Genomic DNA, 16,908 nt, shown 5'->3' on the forward strand with positions numbered 1-16,908 from the left:
TCTTTTCAATATTAAAACCAACTTACCACTAATTTTGCTCTGCAAATGCAACCTGTGGCACCTCCATATGATGTAGTTGCATTGCATAACCATGTTGATCATTTTAATGATACAACAATGCCCACTGTCTCACCTGATGAAAACCTAACCATGTTTTATTTCAATATGCAACAAAAGACACCATTCTTGGAAATAAATACATCAAAACCCATATAGTCCTCAGACCACCCCTTGCACACACCAAATGCACGATAGTGGTGGATGTAATGATCCTAATAGCACTAACAGTCATACAGATCTGCATAGCACACAATCACATAAAGGCCACTCCCTCCATCCTTCCTGCGCTACCAGACCTGTTGGCCATTAGGAGTGGAGTGGCAGTGTAGCCACTGTATCCATCTGTATAAATACGCAACATGTAAAAACTGTAACCTACCTAAATTGCTCTGGAAAAGAGTGTCTTATAACCGACAATACCATATTAGGACCAGACCTCTGCATCTTACTCTAGTAGTGGCTCAGGGTCAAAAATGATGTCCCTAGAAACCCTGATGAGTTAAATTTGTTGAGACAAGCGAGAAGCATGCCTTACCATTTACAGGACCACTTGGGCCAAGTCACCTTTTTGTAAAGATTTTTCTCTGGCGATTGTGGCTGAGGTATTGATAAACTGACACCCACCCGCAGCAGCACAATGGCAGGGCCTCAACTGCTGGCGGACACCTGGAATTATACCGCTCAAATGCACACAATGGGTGCTAATCCAGCACAAATTTCACTGCACCAAACTGCTGAATCAATGCAGCCTATAAAAGAACCACAGACAAATCTATTTACACTTTCTACCCACAAAGGAACTGCAAGGAGCCACTTCTGCTTCTTGCCTCTAAAATGCCAATGGGATTTTAGGTTTCTTTTCTATAGAGGAACTAGATTAGCTGGTGAACATAAAGACCCAGCAATACTTACTTCTTTCTCAGATTCGCAGCTTTGGTTAACCTTGTTTGAGCAGTAAATACAGTATATACTACTGTGCATACTATTGTGAAATAATACTAATATTATAATACAATAGTAATACTAACACTGTGAAGTAATGTAAGTGAAAACTTATATGCATGGAGTTTTTAGGCTGTTGCCAACAGATATCCTTTCACACACCCCTCTTGGCACATGTATTCTCCATTTAAAAAGGACAAGAAGAGTCAGAAAGTACAGCAGGACTTACTTGAGGCCTGCCTCAGCCAGCATTACCCTCCTAACAGTTGCACACCTCCAAACACTCCCAAAAAAGTCTCACACACACAGCCAAAGAAACTGACATGTGGTTTATTCAAAAATGCTTCTTTCAAACTAATCCAGTTCATTATGTGCTGAGGTGAAGATATTTATACATGTAAGTACTGCTGTTATACATACATTTTAGAAAGAAGATGTATTCTTAGTTAGAAATTTTGGTTACCAGGACAAGACCCCTTCAGATGAAACATCTTGATTTTGAAGGGGTCCTGCCAAGAGAGAGGGGGGCTTCTCAAAACAACATTTAGGTCATACTGAATGAGACACATACATATAGCAAAGCTTTTTGCAAGGTGTGTGTTCATCTGACCTCTCTGATTTCTTCTGTCTTATTGAATATGCGGGTCTTTTTCCTTCTGAGGAAACGTCAGTGTCATGATCACATAAAGGACGGCGCATCACCAATGATGGAGAGATGAATTCTGTTGCTGATTTTGAGCCTCTGGTACCTTTTCACCAAAATGGCTGACGGTACACTAAGTAAGTGCATGGTCTGGAGGTGTAGCTGGTGCTGCCGGACAGAGCCTCTGAGGGTTTGGTTGGCATAGAGGGTGAAGCCTCAAAGATTCCATCTGCAGCCCAGGGCAGAACCTCCACAGGTTCCCTCCCTCTGTAACAAGGGGTTTCAGTTGGCAGCGCGGGCGGGGCCCTCTGGGATGAGTGATGTGAAGAATGTGGTGATGAACGACCAGGCAGAAGACAGGAAACCTGGCCGGGGCGCACCATTGGGGCCCTCGGGGCTTTCCTCTCCTCTGTCTGCCTCCTCTTCCTCTAGCCCCTCATCCATTATCCGCTCCTGCAGGAAACAGACAGTCAGAGAGTGGCCTTCTCCTCAACACAGCTGTACTCACCTTACAATACTAATTTACCCTCTGCATTAGGCCTGGTGCCTTAGAGTAGCATCAGCTCATCAATTTCTAGAGGGCCACAATCCTCAAGTTTCCCCAGCTATATCTTACCAGCTAGAGTAGCATCAGCTCATCAATTTCTAGAGGGCCACAATCCTCAAGTTTCCCCAGCTATATCTTACCAGCTAACACTTACTATGACAGTCTCAAGGAAGCACTTGGATTAAGACAAATTGCATTTGTCATTTGCATGAAATTTGTGGCATTAGTCAGGTATTGGAGGATAAAGGGCAAGACCAGTCAATGGAAACGGAGAGGAAACACTCCACCATTTCCTGAATTCCGCGGTGTGGCTCTGCCTCCATCTCCTCTGGGTTGGCCTCGCCTCTGGGGTTCGGCAGGTCGAGCTCAGGCCTGAAGGGGAACCAGCCAGCCTGGTGTCTGTGGGGGCGGTGGATTGGACACAGAGACACAGGAGCTCAAATCCAGAGACAAAGGTTTAGGCAGAGACAGATGGGCTTCAGCCCTGAGACATGAGCACAAACCCAGGGCAGCATGGGGGAGACACAGGTACCTGGCCGGTACTCACAGGTAAAGCAGCAGCATGGCTCCCGTCACCATGACGAATCGGCTGAAGGAGGAGTAGAAGTAGACAATGCTGAGCAGGATGGCGGCGCGGGACACGGTGTACACCCAGTCCAGCCAATCGCGGTTCAGCTCGTCCTCATTCAAGACCGGTCCGCCCTGGGCGTTCATCTGAATGTTGGGGTTAGCGGGGCGCTCCTCGGGGGCAGGGTCATTGGGTGGGGCTGGCTGGGGGGGTGGAGACAGGCTGGGGGCAGGGTTTCGGATTGGGCTGGGGGCCTGGGAAGAGGCCACTGCTGCCTGACTGGTGGTGGAGACAAACACCGGGCTTGTTCAGGGAAGTATTCAGCTTGAATCCAATTCATTTACACTTATTCATTTGGCAGATGCTTTTATCCAAAGCAGTTAAATGTAAACTGCACCTTCTGTATCACTGTATACTCTGCTACAACCAAGCACCTTTAATCTTGGGAAGGGTCTGGAATGGCCAGTGTAAAATGGCAGAATGAATGCACTTATGCTCATCTAAGAACACACTAGTGCTTCAAACACACATTTCAACATGCCTGACACTCCACCCAAATTACAGGCTTCTCTACAGCTGTAATCACATTACATTTTACACAGCCAACCATCACTTCCTGACTGCATGAAAACCCAGAATATAGCAAAAAACAGAATGCAGTGGGGTATGGAGTCACAGCCATGTGCTGGAGGTTTCACAGCAACAGCACAGTACATAGCTTAAATATCTTAAGTGTGAAAATAACCCTCAGGAATGCAGAGACAGGTCCATCCAAGGGCAGCCATTTGTAACAGCACTGAACGGCTGTCTGAGAGAACCTCTTCGAGGAAGAAATGATTTCTGCAGAGGAACTTCCTCCACCGGGAAGCATAAGCTCTCAAATTAATTGCTCTCCTGTGATCAGGTGCTAATGACAGAGAGGATTTAGACAACTGGGATATGATTTACTATAATTAATACTATCAACTCAGAGCTCACAAAGTCACAGGATCACTGCCATGCCAGACAGAATGTAAGAGATTTAAATCATTTCTTTTTTATGTGTGTGAAGATATATGTTTTACATGGAAATGTATGTGATGCATTATGTACCTGCATCTCTGCATGACATTAATTGTATTTTTGGGCTGATGATATTGCAATAGATGGACTGTTACACTGTGTTATAAAGACCCAATGAAAGTACAGGGCCAAGTCACATTAAAGAGCTGATGACACACTGGCTATCATTGATTTGGAATAGAAGTAAGAGGTAATGTGGCTTAATTTGTTCACCTGAAGCTGACTCAATAAACATTTACGAAGTTGATATCAATCTTTTGAATGACAGATCTACCTCTTCAAGTGTATATACACTGACGTCTGGAGAATATATGATTTATACATGCAAGTAACCTGGTGATCCTGTATAATGAAAGCGTTCTTCACTTGGGTAAGAGAATACAATGGCTGGAGAGAATATATCACCTGGTGTGCATCAGCATGCATGTGTGAGAGACTTACTACTGCATGTAGTAGTGTCGTGCATACATCTGCTGCCACCACAGCAGCTGCATAGTGCTGTACATAGGATAGGCTGGGAAGCTTGGAGGAAAGCCCTGCTGCAGAGATAACTGGTCCCCCAAGGATCTGTAAGAGGAACATACAATCCAGTCATGACAGACAGCAGGCCTATTAGCACACTTATCACAGCATACACCATACACATTCCAGAATAAGTGTCTATTTAGACATCACAAGTACACAGTGCATATTCACCTGTTAACTCAGTTAAAGACGTTCATTTCCAGCACAGAGTCATTAGCCTGTATCACACAATGTCTAATGGCGTTGTAATGAATGATACATTTATATAGTGTTAGATCAATTTCAAAGGAAAAATAGTTGATGTTACAAATTCATTCAAATTTTCAAAAGGGGGATATGAATATGAACATTCCCTTTTCTGAAGAGTTTTATGATCTTGACATGAACCCGATCATAATGAGGCATACAAAAAGTTTATTTTCCAACCACTGCCAGAGTAAGGGTCAATTTCACGAGCTATTGTCCACTCGTTCTTCCCTGTTTGCCACTGAAACAGGTCTAGTCTTGTCAGAGAATTCTCCATGGCATGGCTTGTGTCTAACCAATGAAGTTACAGCAGTGTACCAGTGACAACAGTGCTCACAGAGACTGGACTAACCTGTGTATGAAGGCGGGGTTGTGGGTGTGGCCGTGGGCGGGACCTGCACGGTGCCTCAGCCCATCAGGACTCCCGTTTGCAGAGATGGGCTGGCCGTCCTGGCTGGGGAAGACGGAGGGGGCAGGGGCTCCGGAGCCATCAGCACTCTGAATAATTACACACACCAAAATCACAGGTCCTTCCCTCCATAGTACTTAACGAGGAAGAATGAAGAAAAATCCCTCCGAGTGCGGTGTTTACTTAGTGCTGGCAGGTGATTAGAGCAGAGCGCTTATTACAGCAGAATACACCTAAACGCACACATTACATTACATTCATTTATGGCCCTTATCCAGCACAAAAGAACAGAAGTGTATCCATTCAAGTTGAAACACACACACACACACACACACACACACACACAGCACTACCCTACTGCAAGAGTCACAGACCACTTTAATACAATGCCCTACAACTGCGAAACAGTGAGTCAGGGGCATCATTCCGATTGCGGGGTGAAGTGGGTAGATAAGGTCAGTCAGGAAGACATTGACGCTTGGGGATTCTCTGAGGGGGTGGGAGCAGGAGGTGAGGTCACTCACTGAAGGGCTGGGGATGGACACAGAGGTCCCAGGGGAACCAGCACAGCTGCCAGGCTGAGGAGACCCAGGAGGAGTCCGAGATGCGCACACCAAGTGAACCATATGGTATTCATCTTGCTGAAGAGGAAAGAGACACAGAGATTAGGCTAGCATAATTGAGGTCACACATAAACCTCCAAGATGTGAAAAGGGCGTACCAGAGTGGGTGACATGGATAAGACAATTATTCGTAAAAGGATCTATGACACAACCTGTCTATAGTTGAAATAAGAGTGAGAATATAAGCAAGTGTTGAGCAGTGGTTTGGCCACTGAACACTAGACAAGATGTCACCAGACAAGTGCGAATGCTTGTATTTGAAAACTTCTAATGGGCTACCCGTACCAAGAACAAATACTTTCTGATGTACAGATGAAGTACACGCATTGAATGAAATTACCTTTCTGAGCACATCCCTGAGCTGCAGGTGATCCAGGAGGAGTCGTCCAGAATATACCAGCCTCTGATCCTTAGAAGACTGCAACACAATCCACACACAATGACGTCACACCCTTCACTCCTTCACTCCTTCACTCCAAGCCCAATAAATACTTCTTAAGGCACCTGAGGAATTAAAACATGTATATGTGCCACTTTACTGAGATTTGTGCAAAACATCCAAGCATCTCACCATTCACAGACAAACCACAACTCAATACAAAAGCCTAACTAACATTTTACTCAGGGTAAAATGGTTCCATTGAAAGGCTTTGGTCAAGTTATTGCTTTAAGTCATTGGCTCCCATCTGCACACACTCCAGGCACCCTCTACATGCAAACCTCTAATCACACATGCACACACACCTTTCCACATACAGAGTTTTGCTGCAGAGAGTTTAAAAATACACAATTCATTGAATTACATCAGCCAAGGGGGCGATACGTTATATTTTCAAAGCGCGCTGACACACAATCTGCAGAGCAGCAATTAAACCGAAAACAATATCACTGTGTGTACCAGCTGATGTGAAATAAGCAGGATTTTACAACAGGGTCAATTAAAAACTGTGACAGAGTAAAATGTCGAACAAACAGCCTTAAGGCTCTTTGTTCATATTTTTCCCCAGTCAGTTGCCTGGGTTACTCTATTCTGCCACAATCTTCTTCAGGCAGAATGACTGTTCTTGCTGAGTGTCTAATGCACCGACGCTGACCTAATGCTTTGCAAATATCTTGGAATTATGAATGAATAGAATGAATTAGGAATGAGGTAATTTTATGAGAATAACTATTCATAATGATAATGGCTAATAATAATACATATAAACATACACACATACAGAGAGAGGGGGGGGGAGAGAGAGAAAGAGCATGCCTTTCACTTATTGAAAAGCCCTCATCTTCACCACAACCCATGAATAGCACCTGTATGGGTGATAAACAGCAGCCATTTTGCACCAAAAGACACACCTCACATTCGCTGGATTCAAAAAGGGAGGAATTTAAGTAGTCAATAAAGCTCGTCCTACTTGCCCAGTAATTTGAGCCCAATCAAGTGTCTTTTTTCAAAATTTTCAATGGTGAAGGCCTAGCCTAAATAACAATGCAACAGTTTCTGAATCATGAAACTTACGGTACATGCTATTGATAATATACTTGGAACCATATCAGGTAATGGGAGGATAAACAGTTTTGAGTCAGACATCAGGTGAGGCCTAAAGTGAGTATTTACTGGGATGCTGCTGTGTGTGACAACCATCCATTCATGTATATTACCGTGCCACTCACCGGTCTGCTGGGGTACACTTTTGAGAGGTGCGTTTTCAGTTTCTCCACGGTCCAGTTCAAGAAACAATTTATAGTCTGATCATCATACTTCTGGTTGGGTGCCTTGATGACAAGGGTGACGGGACTGTCAACTACTCCTTGGTCCATGTTTCATAGTAAGGACTGGCACCTTCTGCAGCAGGCAAAGACTCGCTCTGGTTTAATCCTGTTGATGCCCTGGGGGTCTACTCCGCAAAAATTCCTTCAGACTTGATCCACCATCACTCTTACCCAGACACCCACACCAACAAAAGTCATAAGCCCTGAAAGGTGACGGGGTGGATTTCTTCCCTCATGGTAAGAATGACATCACATGAATGCCACTTATGCGCATAAAAATGCTGGGCAACCTGCGGGAGAGAGAGCGAGAGATAAAAAGGTACAGAGAAATAAACAGGATGAGCCTGAGGTATGTACACAAATAAACAGTGGTGTCTGTTGCTGCACCCATATGAACCTAAAACGCTTTCTCCGGAAACATAATTATTGGAGCTGAGGAATAGTCAGTTGTCATTACGAATCACCATTATCACAATTTTAATAGCAGTATGAACTTGTTTCAGTTCTAAGCCAACTCGAGCAAATACTAGCTCACAGAAGAGCAGTCTTTTTTCAACCCAATTATTCAGGGGTGCAAGTAAAATATATATGGAGAAGAAAGGTATGCACAGTAAAGCTGAAGTTCATCGCCAGATTGTTTTCACACCATTATTTTCAGAGCACCCCCGTTATCACGCCATACATATTTACTGGACCCCACTATCCATAAACAAGAAATGAAATATATAGCTAGCTACAAATTGGCCGTTGACAAGTTAACATTTACACTGCTTAGCTACCTTAGCTAGTCATATAATGACGCATTTTGCAATTTACACACGACAAAAATGTTGGCCAGCTAGGCAGCTAGCTGCAGCTCATCAACAGGCTTCAGCTAGCATAATACCGCCAGTGGCGATTCTCTGCTTTGAAGTAAAGTGACAGTTGCTAATTGTGCTATTGCCTACTGCAAAACGATAACTGGCTATCAGCCTAACATTAATTAGAAGCGAGATACGTCTCCAAACCCGGCACTTGCTAGCTAGCCATCACTACTTATATGTGTTACTCTTTAAAAACCAAATGCATACATCTGTTCTGTTTAGATACATAGGTAGCTCAACTCACCTTAGCTGTCAGCCCTTATAATCTGTGGCCAGCCAGCTAGCCAAACCACTAATTTATTGGGCAACCATTGACAGCTAGCTCGCTTCTTTCCTCTACCTGCCTTGTGCAAGATGGAGTCGGGATTGTTTCCGGAAATAACGTCAAGACTTTCGGTGAACAAGCGACACCAAACAGCTGATCGCCAGCTGATCGCACTGGCTACGGACCTGAGTTTAGTGATACGTGTTGTAAAATGTCATTACTTCCCCGGACCCCTCTTGCAAGCAAAGCAGGGGTCACACTCCTAGGTGAAGTGGCTCGTTGGTAAAATTGCCATTGTTACAGTTGTTGAGATAGAAGTCAATATGCCACGTTGTCTATTGGTTTTTCATGGACATGTTAACATTTTTGCATCCGTGTTTCACTGCCATCTAAAGGTCTTTCCTTTTATCACACAGTGAAGAGCATTTTCGTTCTCCTTTGCAATATGCAGTGCTTGAGCTTATTTCCAAACGATTTCATGTATTTGTAAATGAGGGTCAACCGCATAACATAAATCATTTGTCATCTGTGAAATGTTTATTCATCTTAGAAAAGAATTCAGAACACAAAACATTGGGCACAATCGGTATGTTTCAGTACCTTCAGCATTGTAGAGGCTACCAAAGACCAAAATGTTAAACACTGTACACAATAGTTATTGGACTTTTCTTTGATGTCTTTTTGTTCTTTTGTGAAGTGTTTCTTTGGAAAATCCTGAGTGTATTTTGCTCCTTTGCAAAAGTACAGGTTCTGTAGTGATAAGGCTGCAGGTTCTAACTCTACTCTTATAGGAAACCCCCTACCACTCCTGTCTCTTCAAGATGTGCACTGATGAAATAGGTGAAAATAGGTGTAAATAAATAGGTATAAAAGAGGCGATAAAATAGGTGATAAAATCATAAACAATGCCGAATTTGAGGCCAAGTACGCAGCTGTCAAACCATATTAACACTAACGATTTGATAATATTCACACCTCTTCCGACTTTATTTGTACGGAGAGCACTAGGAAATCGTTTCAGTGGGTGGGAAGTGCAGGTGAGGTTTGGGTCCCGTACATCCGATGAGAGCAAGAGAAGGACTTCAAGATGGCTCCCTGAAGACACTGCAGGGCAACGTCTCACACACAGCATCTCTACTCCCGCTGCTTGACCTGCTTGGCATCCTCCAGCTGCCGCAGGGTCTCGTCCCACTGGGCGAACTGCTTGGACAGCAGGAACATCTGCAGTGGGGTCAAGGAGCAGGGCAACTCAGTGACAGGAAACAGTCCTTCACTCACCACGACTCCCACCCCTTGGGGAAAAAAATGACACCACAGTCCACTCACAGCAACGGTCAAACCCAGGAACACTACCAGCGGAGTGCATTTACAGTAATGATCACCTGAGTATGGCCGGTTACAACCGCATCATTCCAAACAACAGCGGAGTTCACCCGCAGTCTCCACCACCTCATTAACTCTGACACTGGAGTGTGCAATAACATGTTGCTAAAGCAGTCAGCTTAACTCTAAAAAGTCACTGAAAGTGAGTACGCTCCTATACAAATTAGCTGCCCTGTGCTGAGGTGGAACAACAGGGTCAGTGCAGTGACTATGTGTAGAAAAAGGATACCATCTTGTTGTAATCCTCAAACTGCTTCTTAACATCTGCTGACAATTCCTCACTCTGGTCCTGTGAAGGAGAAAACAATCAGCTCCCATGCCCGGTTCATGCTATCCAAGTACTCATCTGTGTAAAATGAACTGGCCTTTGATGCCAACTTGAAAGGCACTACGAGTGATGTGAAGGAAAAGTGGCTGAAGAAATGGAGGGAGGGAGAAAGAGAGAGAGAGAGAGAGAGAGCGAGAGAGCGAGAGAGAGAGAGGTGGGGGGGGGGGTAATACCTGCTGTTTGATGTGGATCTGTGACAGACGCTGCAGTTTGGTGGCATGTTCTGGAACAGCTGTGGAGCAGAAACAGTGAGATGCTATAGTAGTGCACAATGTCCCCTCTTCACACACACAAACACAACTCAGCTGGTCAGGTCGTGAGGAGTCATGCAAAGAGTGAAGATCATGAATACTGGAATTCACTCCTTCATGCTGAAGGCACAGTTAGACCGCTACAAGAGCATGGGAAATCTTTTCCCACTGTCTATTTAAGGACTTAGTAAGGCCTTGCCCTGATCCTCACTCATAGACCCATGAAAAGATTGGACAGCGGGGCTAACGGAGTGGATATCTAACATAATATTACATCATTCTTGTTTTTTTTAACAAAATCTGTTAGAGCAGTTGCCAGTTGACAGCAAGCCAGATAGGGTTTTATATATTTTTAGTTATAATGTACAGGCATGGAACATGCCACACTGACCTTGGATATGGCTGCTGTTGAGGAGGGGCTGCAAACTGCTGACCTGCTCCAGCAAAGAAGCCTGAGACAGCAGGAAATCCTCCTCTGTGGACGAACAGAGCAGAGATATTTATCGCGTTTGCTTTTCCCCCATAGAGGCCCCATAGGGAAAAACTTCTTAGAAGTAACAATAAGATTTACAATATCGCCATCTAGTGGTGTCACCATATGCTCTGTCCTTTAGCAGAGGCTGAGGGTACATCAAAACAAAAGTTTGAAGTGTGGTTCAGTTTGTTCTCAATAACCTGTGCGATCTTTGACTGTTTTAATTCACTTCATGCTGCCATTACAAAACCAAACCCACACTGGAAATATTAACATCTATGTCACATCATTACCATTTCTCCTGTGAGGGCACAGAATCTTACCGGCTAAAATAAACTCCAGTTTCATGGCATCAGGGACAGTAATGTGATTAGTGAACTGGGGGTCGAGATACTTCATCAGGTCTTCAACTGTAGTATGGTAGACAGAGAATGCTTTATTACAACGGAGGTGGTTATGGTAACATGGACACTAACTAACAGATAGCTACAGTATCCCAAAATAACGCTTTTTCCCATGCTGCCCCTCTAGATAACACAGAATTAGTTGACGGTGAATGAGACACTCTACGAGACATTATTATGAGCTTTATTATTATGGAGGCCGTGGTATACAATCAGTGCAATATCATTTGCCGTCACTCACTTTTTTTGTGCAAGATTTTTACCCGTTCTCTCTTGTTGGCCATATTTCCGAGAGCCGCTTGCGTCCTCGCAAGCGAATCGGCACACTGGCAGGGAGAGGAATGAAAAAAACTTGTCTAACTATCAAGGCAAGAACACCCTGCAGCAGGATTTTGTAAATGTCGGCTGTTAGGCTGTTAACTAGAAATCTAAACGTCCTGCCATGTTATATGGGTATAACTATGCAGTAATACTGTCCATCACTAACACAACACTAACTAGATAGCATTGGCTAGTTAGTTGACTCTACACATCTGACCTGTTAAAGACAACAATTGAGACTGCAGAATAGGGCTGATCGCGTAATTATTTGCTGTTACCTTCACTGGCTTGTTCCGTACTCTCTTTTCCCCATACACACGTTTTTCAAGCTCCAGAACACGCGCCTCAATGTTTTCAACACCGCTTGCTTCCATTTTCCTCCTGGGGTTCCACTGACAACGGAAGCAACCCGGAAACTACGGAAGGGAGTAAGCGACAACGCAAACGCGCACTCATTGACGTATGCATTTAACTGGACAGTGTGCTGGGTGCATTGACGTCAGCGTCCAAAACCGCTCCCTCTGCCCCAAACCCTTAACTGCAGGCCCATTTATCGTGACCGGTGTCTGACATGACCGAATGAGTCAGTGAGTCAACGAAGAATAAAAGCAGGTAGAAAAGCAGAACCCTGGAGTTTTAAAATGTTCACTGTGGGACACCTCCGTCCTTACCCAGCTTTTAATGTCAATGACGTTATATGAAATCATTTTTCTAGAGGGAAAAGTGCTGTGAAAATACTTATTTTTCTTCCAATGTTTGTGATCCCTGCAGGAATTTTAAGAGAGAACATTTTTTCACTAAAAGTGAACCATTAGCCTGCAATCCAACACCTGGGTACCATCTACCACTAGATTTATACTCCACTTGGTCCAGACCTCTAAATATCTAAATCTGTTAGGTCCATGGGCTAGACCAGCATTTCCCAAACCTCTCCTGGAGGACCCCTTGTCCTGCATGTTTTAGATCTCTCCCTGCTCCAACACAGCTGATTTAAATGATCAGTTTGTTATTAAGCAGCTTCAGGAGTTCATAATGATTTGCTCATTTGAATCAGCTGTGTTGGAGCGGGTGTATGTCTCAATGAGCAATTAGGTTCAAAAATTTATTGCATTTATTGCAACTAAATACAAATGTTTTACCAAATGTAGTTTAAAACCGTTAGTAGTTTGAGGCTCAAATGTTTTGCACTAGTTAATGTCATTTATAACCTAGATGTGTTTGGACCAATAAAGACATACATAATAGCACTGTGGAATCACCACCATTCAAACCTGCAATATTTCCAGCTCAGCAGCTCAATTCCATAAAATTACTCAAGGGATATATACATTATTATTGTTTATGAAGCCAACCATTAATGCCATTTATCATCTTTTTGTTGATTCTGATAGTTTACAGCTCAGGTGGTACCATATGGTATACTGATTGTATCAGTTAAGCAAAGGGAATAGGCTGGCACAAAACCCAGTACAGTAAACATATTTGAAAAAAAAAAACCCATACAGCTTCATTGTTCATGTTGTTTTTTCAGTTAAAACACCATGCATGTACAACAATGTGTGGTGCAAGATTTCAAACATATAGTACAAAACTAAATTCCAAAACAAATCTGTAAAATTTCTGGTTTGCTATTTATGCAAGTACAGACTCAATCAAGGTTAGAGTTCAGCAAGTTCAGACAAATCCTTGAACCTATCAGTACTACAGTTGAATGGCTTGTACTTAACATGTCTGTCGACGCTGTTCAGTGATATTTTTGCCTACTAATAATGTCAAAGTTGGAATGACATGGAGAATGTATGGTATGTATTTGTTTTTGGTTTAAACCTTAAAATGGACGCATTGGAGTTACTGTGCATTTCTTAAACCAGTATTCCAAGATTTTTGCATTCCTTAATAAGCAGCAAAAAACAAACATAAGGACATATAAACAAAAAATGCAAGCCCTCATTAAACTGTCCATACTGCTTCTCCAGGAACTGAGTTCTCTGCTGCTGATATCCTTGTCACCGATAATGACAGAGGTGTGACAGAGCCACGGCCACCTCACTGGAAACGACAACGTCATTAGGATGGATGGCAAAGGTGTTGGCGGCTACCGAGATGTCCCAGGCGTCCACCAGCGCCACCTTCAGGTCCTCGAACACCTTCCTCTGAGCCAGGTTCTCGATGTGGCCGTACCAGTCGCTCATACGCGACATATCCGAGCTCAGCTCCCTGGTGTTCTCGAGCTTGATGAAGACCTGGGCCCGGGGGCTGCGAGCCTGCAGTCTCAGGATTGCCTGGCGTATATTGAGGAGCCTCTGGATGAAGATTTCCAGGGGGGAGGCCCGGAAGTGTTGACCAATTCCGATGACCACCACTGGATCCTGCTGCCGTCCGTCGACCTCGATGCTGTCCAGACGGCGGGAAACGTACACACATTTCTTTATGCTGATTTCGTGACTACCTATCCATGGATAGGTATGCTTATTCCACAGGACAGTGATGTTCCTAAGGGTGTCCGCTGCCACCATAGAGGACAGACGATCAACTGTTATGTACACCAGACCTGAGAAAACACAACAGAAGGTAGAATTAACAGAATGATAACATGCTACCTTTAAGCAAAGTGTTGATAAGGATATTACTGTAGTTGTGATAGGTTCAGACAAGGACTACAGTCAGATTGCTTGTACTTACATGTCTATCAATGCTGGTAATTGCTATTTTTGTCCTCAGTTTACTAATGGCCTCTTGCATTCTACTCTGTGGTGGTTGTGACATTTAACAGCAAAGTCAAATCATCTAAATGCCTCTCAGTATATATTTGTGCATGTATTTTTGTGTTGGTGTGATTATTTTCAAAAGCCACTGTCATCTAAATGGACAAACCTAAAAAGGCACAAACTTTAAATAATAAAAAAAAGATAATAAAAAAGACTGATGTAAAATACAAAGTCACACCAGCCAAGGGCACACTTGAAACGAACAAACAAAGCCACATCACACCACCTGACTCAGCCCTTCAAGTGTGAATAAAAGATGTCTCTGTTAATTTTACAGTGTTGTTACCTTTCAGTTTCCTTTCCAAATTCTCTATCCACTGACGCACAGTGGAATCACCCATCAGGTAGACTGTCTTTCCCATCAGACAGCTGTTAATGGCGTCCTCCTCAAGGAAAGGGCCTGTCTGACAGTAGGAGGAAGTCCACCTGTTTAAAAAGAAATAGCCGCTAGGAAAAGGGGACTGCATTCCTGCCACACACTTTTTAGTTGGTCTGTGGGCTGTGGCTGAAAGAAAGAGAAAACAAACATTCAAACAGTGGTTTTATCTTCATGACAGGACTTGCTGACATTACTGTATGTTTTATTTTAAAAAAGGTTCATGGAACTGAATCATGTTGTTTTTAAGAGGTCAGTGCGGCCTCTGTTCAAATCACAGTAGTCACTGAAATGTCAAGGCATCTTTCCAAGATTACTGTGGCAGTGCACACCACCAATTTTCAGAACTGCATTACAAAAGAAACGTGCACATCTTGTTTTTTCCCCATGTGCTGGACAGAAAGATGTATACAGAATGATCCAACATTTCTCCACATGACCTGCTTCCAAAAGCAATGTGTTTCAGTGATGCACACAGGGCATTTCAGTCCAAGAGGAATCTTTGTCATAAATTAAAAATCCTATCACCATCCATAGATCATCACTACATCCGTGTATGACTGAAATGGGTTATGGCTATCACATCTAACTACTGTTATACTGTGACAACATTTAATGAACTGCTTCTTGAAATTAAAATTGGGAGAAAGAATATCTGAGTGGTAGGCACTGACAAAATAGGACATACCAGAACATCTGAAGACTTGCACAGCAGTGAAGTTGTTTTGTATTTGTTTTCCAATGTTTTCCCTTCAAAAGAAAGATATAAGTACTATATTTACCATGTTAAAACAGTCTTAGGTCTTGGAGAAAATTCTTATCAGCTACTTTTCCACTAACCCACCTTAGCTGAAGGCTGGATTCTTTGTACAGCTTGGCAGTTCTACAACAAACTACCCTGACCCAAACTTAGACACGTCAAGAAAAAAAGTGGCATGTTATTCCTGTGTAAAAGCAAGAAAGTTTGTAAAAATGGCAACTTAATTGTTCATGCTCATTTACTCACTGTTCACTCATTAACTCATAAATATGATATAGGCAATGCCAACTCTAAATGCAACTCCCTGTCAAAGGCACTTGAGAAGTAGGTGAGGCTAAATCATCTGATGTATAAACCGCCATTTTGAGTGACCCTAGAACAGTGCACAAACAGCTAAGAGGGGGTCTGTCGAAACTTGAATAGACAGAAATTTCCAAACCACTTTTCAACTTACAGTACTATAAACGACTGTAACTGGGCAACTGACTGCTCACCTGGCCAGAAGCCGAGCCTCCTCCTCTTTGAGAGAAGGTCCTGGAGTGTTGTAGGAGTGCATGGTGCTCAGTGCACTGCAAGGCAGGGTTGGGGGTCGGAAGCAGGCATAGTATTCCCCATCCTCCTTCTTTCTATACTCACACAGAGCTTTTCTTTTATTCAGCCGGAGGCCACACTGAGATTTCTCGATTTTTCCCCCTCTGACAAAGGTTCCTGTGTATCCGATCTTACCATAGTTATGCTTCCTGATTCTCCAGAGGACCCGCACCGCCTCAGAGGAGTGCATAAGAAGCACGGAGACCTGCACCTCTCCAGGCCAAGACAAGGGGAACGCCACACGGTAGGAGCCATTGCGGAAGTCAACGACGTTGCCCGACACAGACGCCTGGAGCTGGGGTGAATGGATCCGGGCCAAGATGAAGTCCCCTCCGTACGCCTTCGGGCGGCCCGCATGGTCCCTCATCTCCACCAGTACATTCAGCGTGTCCCCGACACAGAACTGTGTCCTATGCTTCTCCAGCCTTACTACACTGTGCTGGGCACTGGAAGAGTTCTGTAGAGGGGTGAACCTGGTGGATGCCGGTAGATACTCTCGCAAGAGCGACATTATGTCACCTACTCTCATTTCCTTGTGTGGACTTTCAAATACCTCCTGTGAGAAATGACAAGAAAATTTCAGGGCAGTTTGAATTCAGGTGTATCTGGAATTGATTAGTCCTTATTTCAGATTTAACACCTCAAATGAGAATGTTTAAAATAATTTATACATCTAACCCTGAGCTTCCAACAAAGCAAGTTTTTCTCAACGTTAGCATAAGTGAAGCCCC

General features: G+C 43.6%; 3 protein-coding genes across 3 annotated transcripts; all 3 read right to left on the reverse strand.

Annotated features, from left to right (window-relative positions):
- Window positions 1-1,335: 1,335 nt before the first annotated feature.
- LOC118768740 (homocysteine-responsive endoplasmic reticulum-resident ubiquitin-like domain member 2 protein) lies at window positions 1,336-8,614 on the reverse strand. The gene is made up of 9 exons (XM_036515624.1): window positions 8,500-8,614; window positions 7,294-7,682; window positions 5,966-6,043; window positions 5,527-5,643; window positions 4,946-5,091; window positions 4,264-4,389; window positions 2,740-3,039; window positions 2,480-2,591; window positions 1,336-2,098 (listed from the first exon to the last, which is right to left on the reverse strand). Exons 2-9 carry the CDS (start codon window positions 7,438-7,440, stop codon window positions 1,928-1,930), a joined length of 1,197 nt encoding a protein of 398 aa, XP_036371517.1. The 5' UTR covers window positions 7,441-7,682; window positions 8,500-8,614; the 3' UTR covers window positions 1,336-1,927.
- Window positions 8,615-9,054: 440 nt separating this feature from the next.
- LOC118768920 (dynactin subunit 3-like) lies at window positions 9,055-12,083 on the reverse strand. Its single transcript, XM_036515894.1, has 7 exons — window positions 11,961-12,083; window positions 11,603-11,687; window positions 11,281-11,367; window positions 10,874-10,957; window positions 10,405-10,463; window positions 10,133-10,192; window positions 9,055-9,741 (listed from the first exon to the last, which is right to left on the reverse strand). The coding sequence occupies exons 1-7, from the start codon at window positions 12,054-12,056 to the stop codon at window positions 9,655-9,657; spliced, it is 558 nt and encodes a 185-aa protein (XP_036371787.1). The 5' UTR covers window positions 12,057-12,083; the 3' UTR covers window positions 9,055-9,654.
- Window positions 12,084-13,688: 1,605 nt separating this feature from the next.
- LOC118769187 (NXPE family member 4-like) lies at window positions 13,689-16,688 on the reverse strand. Its single transcript, XM_036516215.1, has 3 exons — window positions 16,081-16,688; window positions 14,737-14,876; window positions 13,689-14,233 (listed from the first exon to the last, which is right to left on the reverse strand). Exons 1-3 carry the CDS (start codon window positions 16,686-16,688, stop codon window positions 13,689-13,691), a joined length of 1,293 nt encoding a protein of 430 aa, XP_036372108.1.
- Window positions 16,689-16,908: the final 220 nt, after the last annotated feature.

The sequence above is a fragment of the Megalops cyprinoides genome, chromosome 21, assembly GCF_013368585.1.
Source record: "Megalops cyprinoides isolate fMegCyp1 chromosome 21, fMegCyp1.pri, whole genome shotgun sequence".
In the NCBI taxonomy this organism is placed as follows: Eukaryota; Metazoa; Chordata; class Actinopteri; order Elopiformes; family Megalopidae; genus Megalops; species Megalops cyprinoides.